The 15,000-nt window shown below is 33.4% G+C and overlaps 1 protein-coding gene across 2 annotated transcripts in view; it reads left to right on the top strand.

The window, feature by feature from the left end:
• The window catches only part of LOC144972967 (AP-1 complex-associated regulatory protein-like), a 31,755-nt gene that overhangs the window by 416 nt on the left and 16,339 nt on the right, over positions 1–15,000 (top strand). Inside the window, exons 2-5 of one of the 2 annotated variants that reach the window (XM_078914825.1) lie at positions 673–724; positions 1,216–1,242; positions 13,338–13,358; positions 14,153–14,175. In XM_078914825.1, the coding sequence (XP_078770951.1) occupies positions 673–724; positions 1,216–1,242; positions 13,338–13,358; positions 14,153–14,175 (123 nt within the window). The remainder of the gene's footprint in view (positions 1–672; positions 725–1,215; positions 1,243–13,337; positions 13,359–14,152; positions 14,176–15,000) is intronic. The other variant, XM_078914826.1, reaches the window with a different exon arrangement.

Raw genomic sequence — 15,000 nt, 5'->3', positions numbered from 1 at the left:
TATCTAGCACTCATAATGGTAAAGCTTTTTGAATTTCCCATCTGCAAGGGGGCTCGCATCTCATTTTTATCTTATTTTGTGAATATCGATCTCTATCACTATCACTATCACAATTGTTTCTAATTCTGACTCTTCTTACTCTTACTCACCCTTTCTTTACAACTTACGTATATTTTAAAAGTATAAATTCTTAAATTTCAAATCAATTAAATGTTGCACAAGTTTAGAATGACCATATATATTAAATTACACGTTTTGACATCAAAGGAGTTAACTTTAGATCGGATTTTCTATCCTTTCCATTATCATCAGTCCAATCCAACCAATTCTGTTTTGAAATTGAAAGAATAAGTTAATAATAAGACTTTTTTTTGTTGTCATTATGGTAGAATAATAATGATGCGATGATTTTGAATTAAAATTACTTCAGGATCGAATTAGTAGGAGGTGAAATATCGCTAGGCTTGATCTCTACAACGATTATGAACTAACACTTTCTGTTTTTATCACTGTACTGTCACTGGGAACAAAAAAAAAAAAAAAAAATAAGAAACAAGATTATATTTAAATTGAAATTCAACAATGAAAGTAAATAACCACATCAGAGAGAAATTTACTCAACGTATTGATAATGTCTCCATTTCTTTATCAATAATCTTATATTCTCATCAGGAAACGGTATCTCCGATCCAAGTATAACGATGAACAGAACTTTTCGATCGAGGTAAGGTTTTGGCTTGAGAAATCTCTTTTTTAAAATAAAGATTTGCAGCTATATACATACACTGTATATATACATACACACACAGAGAGAAAGAGAGAGAGAGAGAGAGAGAGAGAGAGAGAGAGAGAGAGAGAGAGAGAGAGAGAGAGAGAGAGAGAGAGAGAGAGAGAGAGAGAGAAGAGTTATTCAGTATTGTTGTATCACAAACAACAATCTCATTTCAAGTTTATCATTTGCTGTCCTTTAGACCAAACTGAATAAATGGATGGAGAGTCGGAAAATCCTCAAGATTCAAATTTTTCAAATGGTTGAATGCTTTACATGATATTTTATACTCACATAAAAAGGACCATGTCGTCGAAAGTCATTGCACACCCTTTGCCCGTAAATATACTTCTATAATTAGTAGTTTTGACTGCCATTTCAATTTACCTTCAGTTAGTCTATGCTTTACTATTTTGTAATGTTTTGCATGGTGTTATATTTTACAGAATTATTACATTGAAGATGGTGACGGTGTATGTAGTGGTAACATTAAAATTAATATTCCCACCCAACGTTTGATCCTCCCATATTAATAAACTGACTGGAATTTAATCCTTTAAAATATGTCTAATCATCTAGAAGTGAAGAGAGGAGAAAATTGCACTTAATTAATTCTGTGACATATATTTTCTTTAAACTGTTAATATTAAAACACACGCACATACACACACACATATATATATCAAGGTCAAAAGGTGCCAATTTTTTTTCTCAAAATAAAAGTGACATAATAGTCCATTCATGTTTCTATATGTGTAGCAAAAACCCTGTACTTCATGAATCAAAGGCCCTTTAGATAACTTTAAGGTCTAACGCAGCTTAATATCGTCAACAATACCTATAGGTTGCTGGGGTCACCTGTGACCGGTGACACCAAAATGAGACAAAAAACTCAATAACCAAATGATTTTTGTTGAGTATCAAACTTTATTTAGTAAGTTATAAACAAAAAGACACAATCAACAACAATCATAGTACAATAATATTACCAACTGTTGGAGAAAATGTTGCTTTTTGGTGTCATCGGTCACAAGCAACATAGAATGCAAATATATTATTTCATTAAAATGTTTATACATTAACAACAACAACAATATTGCATATGTTTATTACCAGCAATGTTCAGAAACTTTTGGAATAAAATATTGGGAAATAATGTGAGCAATGCATATCTTATTTAGCGACATTGTGTCACTTGTGACATTAGACCGATGACACCATTACTTATGTCACAAGCAATACCAAATTGCAATTTCGACAATATATTATTAATTTCAGTCAAACCAGTGTAATAGCCACAGTTAAATATGGAAATTAATAATATTTCAGAAACCAAAGACTTCAAAATATACATGGAAATTAGAGCATCTGAATGTGGCTTGTGACATAAGACCGGTGACACCATTACTAATGTCACAAGCAACACCAAATCACACTTTCGTTTATACTATATCATTATTTTCAGTCAAATAAGCATAATAACCTACTTTAAAATGAAATTCAATAATATTTTAAGAAACCAAATCCTTTCAAATTGGAAATATACTTAGAAATTAGTAATACCATTGTTGCTATTACTTTGGTCAAAATCGGCACTAGAACGCAATTTTGCCTCAATAAATCAAGAATAGCAACTGAACACATGTAATATAGCCTGTTAAAATGTAATTCAATGATATTTCAAGCTTTGAAGAACATGAGAACAGAAATACATTAGAAACTTCAAACTTAAGTGTCACCTGTGACATTTTAACCCATGACACCAATGGTCACAAAAAGTACCAGAAGTCACACAAACACGAGATAAATATCAGCCATGGTAATGAATTCATGTAACCATACGGTAACATCCACCCTACTGCTCAAATCTGCTAGTTTGTAGTAATTTAGTGTGTTAATGGTAAATAAAATCAACTTTCTGGACAACCGTTCTTTTATCTGGATTCGTCAAAAGCTTGAGTTTTGTCTTTTTCTTGATTTATAAAACCCTGAAACATAAAAAATTAGAATTACAAGGAAATAATTAATTGTGTCAAAATCACAGTCTTATGTGAGATGTCATAATATCATATTTGTAAATAGAATAACAGCTGAAAACATAATTTTTTGGTGGCACTTTGTAAAATCCAATATCAAGTGTTGCTTGTGACAATGTAAAATAGCGATGACACCAAAGTTCAACTTACTTTTTCTGCCTGGAGCCACGCTGGAAAGGCAAATGAAAGTGCTGCACTTCAAAGACTGGTAAGAAGGGTGGATCAAAATTGCGAATCGCCATTTAACGAAACAAACTTCCACGTGTTCACGCATGCCGTGTTGCTTGTGACAAATGACACCAAAACCAATAAATCTCAATATCGGCAAAACGGTATACATTTACTCCAAGATGTGAGTTCAGATAGTAAATCTATGCTTTTTTCTCATAATAAAACATTTTATAAACATTAAACATAGGCTTTAAAGTTTCGTGTCGAGTATTGTGCTGTGTTTGATGACACCAAAGGTCCCAAGCAACACCAACTTTTTAAGAACTCTATATGAAACTTAATCAGATATGTAATATTCTGCAATTGCGTTTAAAAGTAAATTTTGACTTTATACTATTAGTCAAATTTCAATCACGTGAGCTAAAACATCACATTTAATTTCTACATGATTTCTAAAAAGGTGATGCGTTGACCTCGTTTTAAGCACATGCCAAACAGCATTCAAATTTCACTTTCAAGCTGTTTATTTCATATTCTGTTGAACAGAGTATGTTGAGCTATCTCATTTTATCTCTTTTTCATATTATCAATTGATTACAAGCATTAACCCAATGAAAATAGCCCATAATTAAGTAAAAATCAAATTTTCTTAACACTGGTATCAGGCGGGCACCTTTTGACCTTGGCTCATATATATATATATATATATATATATATATATATATATATATATATATATATATATATATATATATATATATATATATATATATATATATATATATATATATTTTGTATATATTTGATGTCAAAATATATTTCACAGACTTAAGTGCAATTTTCTCCTCTCTTCACTTTTAGATGATTAGACATATTTTAAAGGATTAAATTCCAGTCAGTTTATTAATCTGTCCCTCCAGGAAAATGCGGCCGCATCGGCATCCGATGCGGCCGCATTCTTTGGCCTTCCGCATCCAATTCTGCATCTGTCAGCAAAAAGCTAAATAATTCTCACTACAACTACTACTACTCCTCCTACTACTACTACTACTATTCCCACTACAACAATAACTACTACTACTACTAAATATTGAGCTTTTATTTAGCGCAATATCCACTAAATGTGCTCAAAGCGCTTTACAAGGGGTCCCTGGTCAACAGCAACATTTAACATGTAGGAAGGGACATGCCGCCTGTTAGGCGATATTATAATTTTTCGGACAAAGACGACGCTGTTAACGGCCAGGTACTCATTTTACACCTGAGAACGGTGAGAGAATGTGAGTTAAGAGCCTTTTCCAAGGACTCAACTATGCGCCGAGTGCGAGGCTCGAACCCAGGACCTTCCGATCCGAAAGCGAGTGTCATACCACTAGACCACATAGCTGCACTACTACTGCTCCCCCTACTACTACTACTACTACATTACCACAACAACTACTACTACTATTACTACTATTACAACCACTACACCACTACTACTACTACTTCTACTACTACTACGACGACGACTACTACTACTACTACTACTACTACTACTACTACTACTACTACTACTACTACTACTACTACTACTACTACTACTACTACCCTACTACTACTAATACTACTACTATTACTATTACTACTACAACCACTTCTACAACGACTAATACCACTGCTACGACCACTACTACTCCTACCATTACCTCTACCACTACTACTATTACAACTATTGTTATTATTACTACAGTAAAGAATAAAATATTGTTGTTGGAATTTTGTTTCTTTTTATTTATCATTGTCATTCATGTGTATCTTGGTTTGTTTTTTTTTTTTTCCCTAATCATTTGACCATGTAAAAGTTAACTATTTTAGGTGACATTTTTTAAATTAACCCATTCTTAACACGCTACTCTGCCACAGATGTTGATGTAGCATGCTAAGGGTTTAAAATCAATGTTCTTTAAAATAGTGTTCCTACTTATTTCTACATTGTCAAGTAGTCTGGTATATATTTTTGCTTTTTAGTTGTTTTTAATGAAATGAAACAACTTAATGTAGCTTTTAAACCTATAAGAATTCATATTTATTGTGAAAATTAGGTTTTGGGGGTTACAAAAGCACGCAAGAACATGCATAAATGTCGGATTTTTGGTATAATTTATGGCATAATGTCGATTTTATGGCATAATTCATCGCATAATTTACCTTTTTTTTGGCATAATATTGGCATAATTTTGCCCAAAAAATGGCATAATTCCACGGGGACAGATTAATATATATAGATAGATAGTGTGCTTTTGGCTAAGAAGCTCACAACATTGCCATCCAGAAGTATAACGGACCAACACACAAATGTGTTACCTTAAATGTTTATAGTCTGGTTAATACAGTTTAGTGAGAATTACTCATAAACGCGGATGGCAAAAAACAATAACAAAGACTGGCGTGACGCCAACTTCGATCTATCTATATATATATAAATATCTTAATTTGCTCACATTAGAAATCAAGAATGACTGCTGTTGATATCAGATATTTGTTCAACTGATTATCTTATTCCTTCATGGAATACTTAGGTAGGGGCAGAAGGGCGTAATATAAAACAATATATATACGAGGGTGAGTCAAAAAGTAATGGGACAAATCTCCTATTGAGTTCATTTCTTTTTCAGTGACGTCATATTTGGCTCAATTGAACTTACACATGTACTCTTTAAACCAAAAGTTACAAATTCTATTTCTGTCAAATTTTGACAAAAGTTATGACAGTTCAAAATGGCTTCCCTCATGGATGTCCGTCAGCGATAGAAAGCTGTCATTGAATTTCTTGTTTTCGGAGAAGAAACCTTGAGTAACATTTTTAAACGCATTGGTAAAATCTATAAAACTCAGGCATTTTGAAGAGGCAATGTTTTAGGTGTGTTGAACCTGAGTCGAAGAGACAGTTATTGGAATGGCGACACCCTTCTTCCCCAAAGACCAAAAACTTCAAAGCTGAGAAATCAGCTGGGAAAATTATGCCAACAGTGTTTTGGGATAACAGAGGTGTAATCCTCGTTGATTTCCTTCCACACAGGGAGCCACTGTCAACTCTGAACGGTGTAAATAGACCTTGAAGCTACTGAAAGCAATATTACCTCGAGTTAGACTGGATTTGGAGATGGAATGAGTATTGTTTCTTCATGAAAAATGCCATTTCACACACAAGTGCTGGGAAAAAGGAAGGTAATCGCATCATTTTGATGGACAACTCTGTCTCACCCTCCTTATTAATTCACCAGACTTGACATTTCGGACTTTCATCTTTTTGGTCCACTGAAGTAGGTGGTGTGGGGACATCACTTTGAAGATGATGAAGAAGCCAAGGAAGGCAGTAGTGAAAAATTGGCTCAAAGTTCAGTCAACTCAGTTTAACTAGGACGGGGTACATGACCTTACAAAAAGGTGGACTGTGGCTATTTATAGAGGTGGAGACTATGTTGAGAAGTAGCATTCTACTTGGCTAATGCCAAGCTTTAATTTGAGGTATAATGCATGGCATTGATTCAATTTGTTTTAAAGTAATAAGCAGAGTCCCATTACGTTTGGACTCACCCTTGTATATATATCTCAATTAAGGTGAGCTTCAACAATGAAGAACTTCTAGTGAAAGGCAGTTCATTGTTTCCAATTGTTAATTTCTCACTGGTAAACTTAGCAGAACCTCAGACCTTATTGTTTTCACCAAAAGAGCAGTAGCAAAGTGTCCATAAACCTATCTTAACTCTGAATTATATTAAAAGCAATATCACTTGGCGCATTGTATAATTCTGATTTCAGTTCCACTAGGCTGTTGTAAAAGAGTTGTGTGGCTCCATTTTGGTATAGTTATCCCACAGACAAATTTATGAGATTGTTATCTTGATAAGTTGTATAAAGGCTAAAGCTAGAGGTGCCTAAATGAGCCAGTAAAATGGTGATAAAAAATATAAAGTGAGTAGATGTGACTCATATATAAGGGAACAACACAAAACAAACAACGTTTCGGCCCTTGGCCTTCGTTCCTCTCACCCCCATCCCCATTTTTAAGACCTTTTTGCAGTTACTTTTACTATATATACACATACACAGGCATACGCACACGGACACACATAGACAAACATATACACATCCTCTCCATTCTCTCTCTCTCTCATTCTTTCTCTCTCCCCCACCCCCCCCCCCCCCCCCTCTCTCTCTCCTTATCTCGCGCCACTTCTTGCATCAACACTCGACGCCCTTTCCTCACATTAACTTTATTTCCACATTGGACAAAATGTGATATTTTGTAAATTGACATATTTGTTTGTGTTTTTGTTTACTGTCTCCTGACGAAGGCCAAGGGCCGAAACGTTGTTTGTTTTGTGTTGTTCCCTTATATATGAGTCACATCTACTCACTTTATATTTTTTATCACCATGTATAAAGGCTATCGTGAGAGACATTTTATGCAGCAAACAGAATTCAATTAATAATTAACCCTCATTATTAATGTGATACATTACAGTTTAACTCACATAAAGCAGCCGTGGCTACAAAAATAGGAGCTTTGATACAACATTAAAAGTTGTATTCCCCGGAATAATCCCCTGATCTCATTATTATTATTATTATTATTATTATTATTATTATTATTATTATTATTATTATTATTATTATTATTATTATTATTATTATTATTATTATTATTATTATTATTTCGCTTTTTCTTCTTGTTCCTCTTTTTCTTCTTCGTCTTCTTCTTCCTCTTCTTCTTCTTCTTCTTCTTCTTCTTCTTCTTCTTCTTCTTCTTCTTCTTCTTCTTCTTCTTCTTCTTCTTCTTCTTCTTCTTCTTCTTCTTCTTCTTCTTCTTCTTCTTCTTCTTCTTCATCTTCTTCTTCTTCTTTTTCTTCTTCTTCTTCTTCTTCTTCTGGGTGGGGATCTGACCTCCCATAGCGGGCAGGGAGGTACATACTGTGTCTTCTATCCCCTTATATCTGTTATCCAACATGCTTTCTGTCTTTGTCTCTGAATGAGATTACTTGGTTTTGTCCTGGCACTGGCCGGAATCCTAGCTGGGAGGGAAACAGTCAAATGCAGTTATTGTTTTGGGAGATGATATTTTTTTCCTTGTAAATCATCTCTCTGTTATGTATTATTATTTTTATTTTGAATGTATAATGTAAGCATTTGAGTGTGTTCCTCTTGGATTTTGTGCTTGTCTCTGGATGAGACTTGTAGGTGATTTCAGACTAAGTACATTGGTGGTATGCTCTTGGAATCTACATCTGATCCCTATTTGTTCTCAATTCCCCTTCGTCTTACTTTTTCTTGGGTGCTTTAATTGTAATTCTAGAACTTTTTACTATCCCATTGTATTCCTTTTTACTGGCGCTGATATAACCTAAATGTTTTACAAGCGCCGTAAAACCCTTAAAAACAAACAAACAAACTTCTTCTTCTTCTTCTTCTTCTTCTTCTTCTTCTTCTTCTTCTTCTTCTTCTTCTTCTTCTTCTTCTTCTTCTTCTTCTTCTTCTTCTTCTTCTTCTTCTTCTTCTTCTTCTTCTTCTTCTTCTTCTTCTTCTTCTTCTTCTTCTTCTTTCAATTATTAGTACTATTTATATTTATACTGTTATTATTGTGAACAATTTATTACCCAAACCCCAATTTCCCTCCCCTTCCTCCACGTCCCATTTTTTTTTTTTTTTTTAACCATTCCTTACCACTTCATTTTATTTTATATCTTTTTTTTTTTTTTTTTGAGTTTTCATGATATGCTCTGAAAAAAAAAAAATGAAAACAAAGCTTTAATGAATTGTAGTTCATTTTGAAATTTGTTGAATGAATTGAAATTAACATGATTTCATACAACGCTAACCTGAGTAGGGGAGAGATGTTAGAACAAAGAAAAAGAATAATAGAAAAAGAGAGAGATTTGAAAGGGAAATAGTGATGTTGCCAGGATTTCTGTTTTTGTGCTCACCATTTGATATTATTTATCACTGCCTATATGGAGGTACTTGTTCACACTTGAGTCTAGCAGAGTAATATGAATTAAATGCCTTGCCCAAGGAAAGCAACGTCAGAGCAAATATTTTGGGATTACCGTGGCCCATTCGGTCACTTAACTGGTCTTCAATGCTCAATTTTGATTCTGAATAACAAACTACACTGCCACCTACGTCTCAGTCATGGTATACAGATTGAAAGAAACAGGAACTCATAGTATATCGGCCGTTTTCAGAAAAACGCCAAATTCGAGTCCTCAAATTTTTAAAAAGTCAAGTCTTTCCAACATACTCATTATTTTGTGTATGTTTTCTGTGATATGTATGCGACATAAAATTGTAATAACAGGGCTTAATGAGTTTCCAGTGGTCACTTATTCAAGTATTTGTGAATCACGATCCACATGTGACTCATTCCTGTTACGCTTAAAAAAATATGTCACATTACATAAGTTAACACATTTTTGGTTAATTATTGAAATAAAACATTGGAAAACAATAAACACAGAGCATTGATACCAATTCTGACAACAAAATGACATTTATTGTTTTACAAAAGCATTCAGAAATCAGTTTTTGAAAACAAAGGATATTATTTGAGCAATCATCATCTCCAAAAATGTGAAGGAAAATGACAACAATAAAAGTTGTTTACCATAGTCTAGGTATATAAGTGTTAAACCACCACAAATAATATTTCCTTTCAAGTATTCATATTTATCATGAAAAAAAATGAAAAAGTCATTCTTAACAGGAATGAGTTTGTGTAACAGGAATGAGTGGACGTAACAGGAATGAGTTTTCTGTTACAGGAATGAGTAATTACAACATATTTATTCGAAAGGATTATAAATTCAATACGCTTAGTGATTGAAACTCAGAAGGGGAACAAAATGGTTAGGGCGCCAATACAATGATTTGGGGCTTATGTTAGGAGAGACCCATAAAAGAGCACCAACATAATTTGTTAACTTAACTCTAGGTTGAATCAATTGATTCAAAATAACTCTTTCGTGGCAGTTCGGAATGTTTGGATAAACAGACAAAAGAGGCATTTTTAAAACACTAGAAAGAGCAAGAAGCTGCCACATACCCATGTATGATTTTGGTTTACTTAATGACATAACGTCCAGTTTGAACATCTCTTCCAGGGTATCTTTATCACTTATGTGAACATCGGGAATATAATAATGGTCCAAGCTTGTGACAAAAAATCAACAACTGTCTGGATGTTGTCATTGAGTAAAGCAAGGTTTGAATCTGACAAATAATGGTCCGTGTGTAAAGCCAGCTCTTGTATCAATCTTACTCGTATTTCGTCTGTTTGTGTGTCTTTGCCAAATGCATACACTGCACCACAGGCAGGCAGACAATCCCCATCGGCCCTCACCTTGACTGAAAATAACTGTTTCCCATAAAACAGAGATCTGGGGATATCATTTGGATTTGTACATGTGCCTTCTGTTCCTGAAATGTTTGATGTCTTATAGGAGTGCAAAATGATATTGTAATGTTCTTTTCACTGAATTTTTGCCACATTTCTGGTTTTTTTTTTCTGCTATCTTTCAAAAAAAGTTTTCTAGTTTTTGATCAGGGTACGTGTCAACGGAAATTTGTGTTTTTTTAATGACCTGTCCTAGCGCTTTTTGTACTTTTCGGATTTCTTTTTCTTATGAGAAAGAGAGGAGAACAGCCTTTTCACTTCTTCAAGACTTTGGTTTTTCAACATAAAGGTTTCATTGGCTGTTTTAGTAGCTTGATATCTTTGACGAGAGACATACTGGAGTGGAGATTTTGAGTGTGAGGATGGAGTGTAACTCAGATCAAGATTTTGCTGTTTCCGGTTTGTAGTGTGTGTGTGATAATTTTTTATCCAATTCTTTCTCTGTTTGCGTTGTTCTCTTGGTGTCTTATCTTTTATAGACTTTTTCTTTCCACTCGATTTGTCGCTCTGGTATTTGTCTTGTTCTTTTTTAAGATTAACAGCACGTCGAATAAGATCTCCATCTCGTCTTTTTGACGGTAAAGTCGTTGCTCTCGGCTGACGTCATGACTTTTTAGGCCTTTGTGATAAGAAAACAAAACAATCGTTACAACAAAGCTATGACCATTGAAAATGAACACTAATATCAAGTTACATTTCGCCACACTCATTCCTGTTACAAAACAAGGTGTAACAAGAATCAAAGTCAAGAAACAAAGAAGACTATTATGTGATACAATATCACATTTGTACAAGCGATACCGAGCCGTTAAAATCATAGTAATCATCTAAAATATATCTGAGCCTAACAGGCAACAAACTATGTTTGGACATTGGGCATTTGGTATTGGCAAGTTAACTTTGCACTAAAAATAGTCTTTCAGGAATGGAAGAAATGAATATGTATACATTAAAAATTGTTTTTAATGGTAACCTTGTAACCATGAATGTTACCACTTTAATGGACATAATAGGCCTGTAACACTTCAGTGGTTTACAAAACACTTTACCAAACACATCCTTATGAAACAAAAGAATATGCTATGAATTAATAAACCATGTGGAGGCGCTGTGGTCGAGTGGTTACCAAAAGGACTCCTGACTGGGAGGTAACAGGTTCGAAAACCTCCACAACCATAGAGTTGTTTCCTTAATCAATGAAATTAATTCTGGTTGATTCACTTTGCTTCACCCAGGTGTATATTCTTGTACCAGTACTGCTGGGGAATGTAATTTGCTATAGACCAACGTCGTATTCATAAGTTAAATGTCTGTTTCATGCTACAGAAACAGGGATAAGCTCCGATTCTATGGGCCATTATGCTCCAAAGGACTTAGTTACAATAAAACGTGTGTTTTATTTTATTAAAGTTCACATTCCTCATTCCTGTTACTCATTCCTGTTATGTTTTCCTCATTCCTGTTACATCCCTCATTCCTGTTACAAAACAAGGTGTAACAGGAATGAGTGTAACAGGGATGAGTTTCTCATCGCTTCAGTTCATACTATCCCTAAAATATGCTTTATTCCAACATTAAAGTATGACTATTATTTAGAGCCTTTAAAAAGCTATATACTGATACGTTTTATTTTTGATTCATTTTCTAATTTAAATAACAAGCCCTGGTAACAGGAATGAGGGTCATGGTCTAATGTTGAACACTACTCACCATTCTTGAAGCGGTTTTGATCTGGAAATCACACTGGATGAAAAAACCATGTGTTTGTAGTTTCGGCCATGATGGAAAAGGGGCATCTACGGCGAGAAAACATTGTTAGTTGCACTTCTATTGTTTAGAGGATTTTAATTGGTTTATTTTCACTGCCGTTACAGGAATGAGTAACCCCCTTGGGGACAAACTTTAGTAATATATAATAAAATTTTTAAAAGTCTGATTGTTAAAAACTTTTACGAGGATGTTAGAAGATGGCATTTTCATCAGCTGAATTCATAGTTGTATACAACAAGACACTCCATTTTGTTAAGAATTCGATTTTTAGCCATCATCCAAAAAAAAAAAGGACAGGGTATTTTCCTCTACCCCCGTCAATACAATACGTCATATCTATCCTGAATCTCTCTCGATTTTTGTTTTTTATGTTTCATACAAGTTAGTAATGTGTAGTGAGACTGTGTAAGCAAGTATTTGCTAACAATATATGCATCAAATATTTCAAAGAGCCAATTATCGTCACAGGACAGGAATTTGGCAGTTTTTTGAAAAAAGCCGATATATCTGAGGATTTCATCAATATATTATTATCTTCAAATTCTATGAAGTTTTGACGTTTTCTCTCATCAATCATAATAATTTAACTAAGCTTTCACTATTGTCCAATAAAAGTGGATCACTTGTAGTATTTGTACATTAGAATCTGAAACTGCTACCAGATTAGAGTGAAACTGTCACAGTAAATAGAGTTCATGAAAATTATTTATGGTATAATCAAAATTCTCGGACTATTTGTACGATTTATTTGCACAGATTTCATATTTATTTATGTCTACCTGAATGCAATTTAAGAATTAAATTTTTTTTTCATTATTTATGATCACCATCCAATTCACTCCATAATAGAACAAAATATAAAAGTTAAAAGTAGAAAAGATGGCAAATGTTTTTGTGACAATGGTATTATTGAGTAATTAAAGAAAAATTGATTTGTGAAATTGAAGCAATATTGGAATGAATGTCACCTAAATCATTGTAGATTGTACTTTATAGATTTCAGAAGAGTTGTTATGTTTAGTATACAGGCATTTGTGATGTATTCGTGTTAAAGTTATTTGTTTGGGTTCAGCATTTAAAGTGTCCATAATATTACCAACAAGCCGACGACCAAAATAACTTGCATTTTAAATTGTCTTCTGCTTTTTCTTTTCAGTTTGAAAACTTAATGGAAGAAGTAAGTCTGTTAATAACATTTTATGAATCTCAATTTTATTCTTATTTCAGATATAATTCTTATTTTATAACTTAATAAATTACTAATTTTCTGAAAGCTGTTAGAGTCTTAATATCTTAAGCGGTAGAGCACTGGACTCAGAAGAAGCAAGGGGATTTATATCAGTCAGGGGGATGGGGGCACTGTCAATTTTTTTTTTCTGACCCCTATTTACACCTTGGAATGATTAGCAAGCGGGGTCTGTTGGAACCTGGAGAAAGTATTTTCCAAAAGATCAGCGTTCTAAACAAATCTTTGCAAGCAATTGTTACTTTTACTTCCCCATGGGCACTATAGCTCTCAATGACCAGTTATGCTGATGACTATCCAACATTTTATTTTGAATAGAATTGAGTACATCTTAAGGAAAAATTATGCCCTTGAATTGTCTTTCCAGATTTATTTTTATGGCGACTAAAGAGGGAGTTAGTCAGAAACCTTCCTTTTTTCGTACCTTGTCCATTTTATTGGAGGTTGTATGTAATATTAATTGTGTTCAATATTCCCTTGTCACAATAATTATAATCAACTTCTCATCATTGTGTCATGAACAATAAATTGTGTAATGATTTGAAGAGAATAGAGATTTTTGTTAGTTTGTATATTCAAAGATTGATGTAAAATGGAATTTGATGTTCTGTCCTTTTTTACTACAAAGTCAAAGGGTTAGATTACAGATCTTTTAAAATGTTACTTATATTGTAAATTGTGAATGTTATGATTTTAAAACATTTTCTTTTATTTTATATTTTTAGGAACCTCAAGATGAAATGTCAAGGTATGTTGATATTTTAAAAACTTGATTATAATAGGTTTATCAATTAAGTGGGTTTACCAAATTTCAGGAGGGGTCCAATGAATTCCATTTTGATATCCGATCTTACCGATTATGTACATCAAGAAAGCAAGACAACAGCAATGTACAATGAGACTCTGGCTTTGATAAAGCCCGAGAGGCATAATTGATTATTATTATTATTATTATTATTGTTATTATTATTATTATTATTATTATTATTATTATTATTATTATTATTATTATTATTATTATTATTATTATTATTATTATCATCGTTATTATTATTATTTCTCTTTTAACCATAAATATTTCTCCAGAGAGATTTTATGGTTATTGGTCAATGGCCTAAAATGAACTCTTGAGCTTGTTAAAGCTCTTTCTGTGAAAACCGTTGATTCTGCAGCTATAACTTGATAGATAGATGAAGAAATATTTTCTATCGAAAAAAAATGTGTCTTGTCGCATCGTTAAAGGATTATAATACACTTTTATCTCATAGTGTACTTGGGATTTGATAGGCTTGAATCCAATTAGATCTCTGATAGAAGGAGGAAAATAAATCTCTCCTTTTTAAAATATTTCTCAAGACGTACATTTGTGGCTCAGTGGCTCAGCGCTTTGGTGTCTCGTCTTGTCACAAAAGTCAAGCAATGTTAATCATAGTCACTGACTGGATAGGTGACAGTGATGGTGGATAATTCTGGTCCCAACGTTGTGTACTTACCCCACTCGACTCAGGCGTGAATGAGTGATGGGTATTGTAAAAATGTAATTACAAAAAGTATGACCAACTGGTGACTGATA

Source organism: Berghia stephanieae, chromosome 5 (genome assembly GCF_034508935.2).
Source record: "Berghia stephanieae isolate SIO BIC M18660-M18661 chromosome 5, UCSD_Bste_1.3, whole genome shotgun sequence".
Taxonomy (NCBI): Eukaryota; Metazoa; Mollusca; class Gastropoda; order Nudibranchia; family Aeolidiidae; genus Berghia; species Berghia stephanieae.
This window is presented reverse-complemented; position numbering and strand designations above follow the sequence as displayed.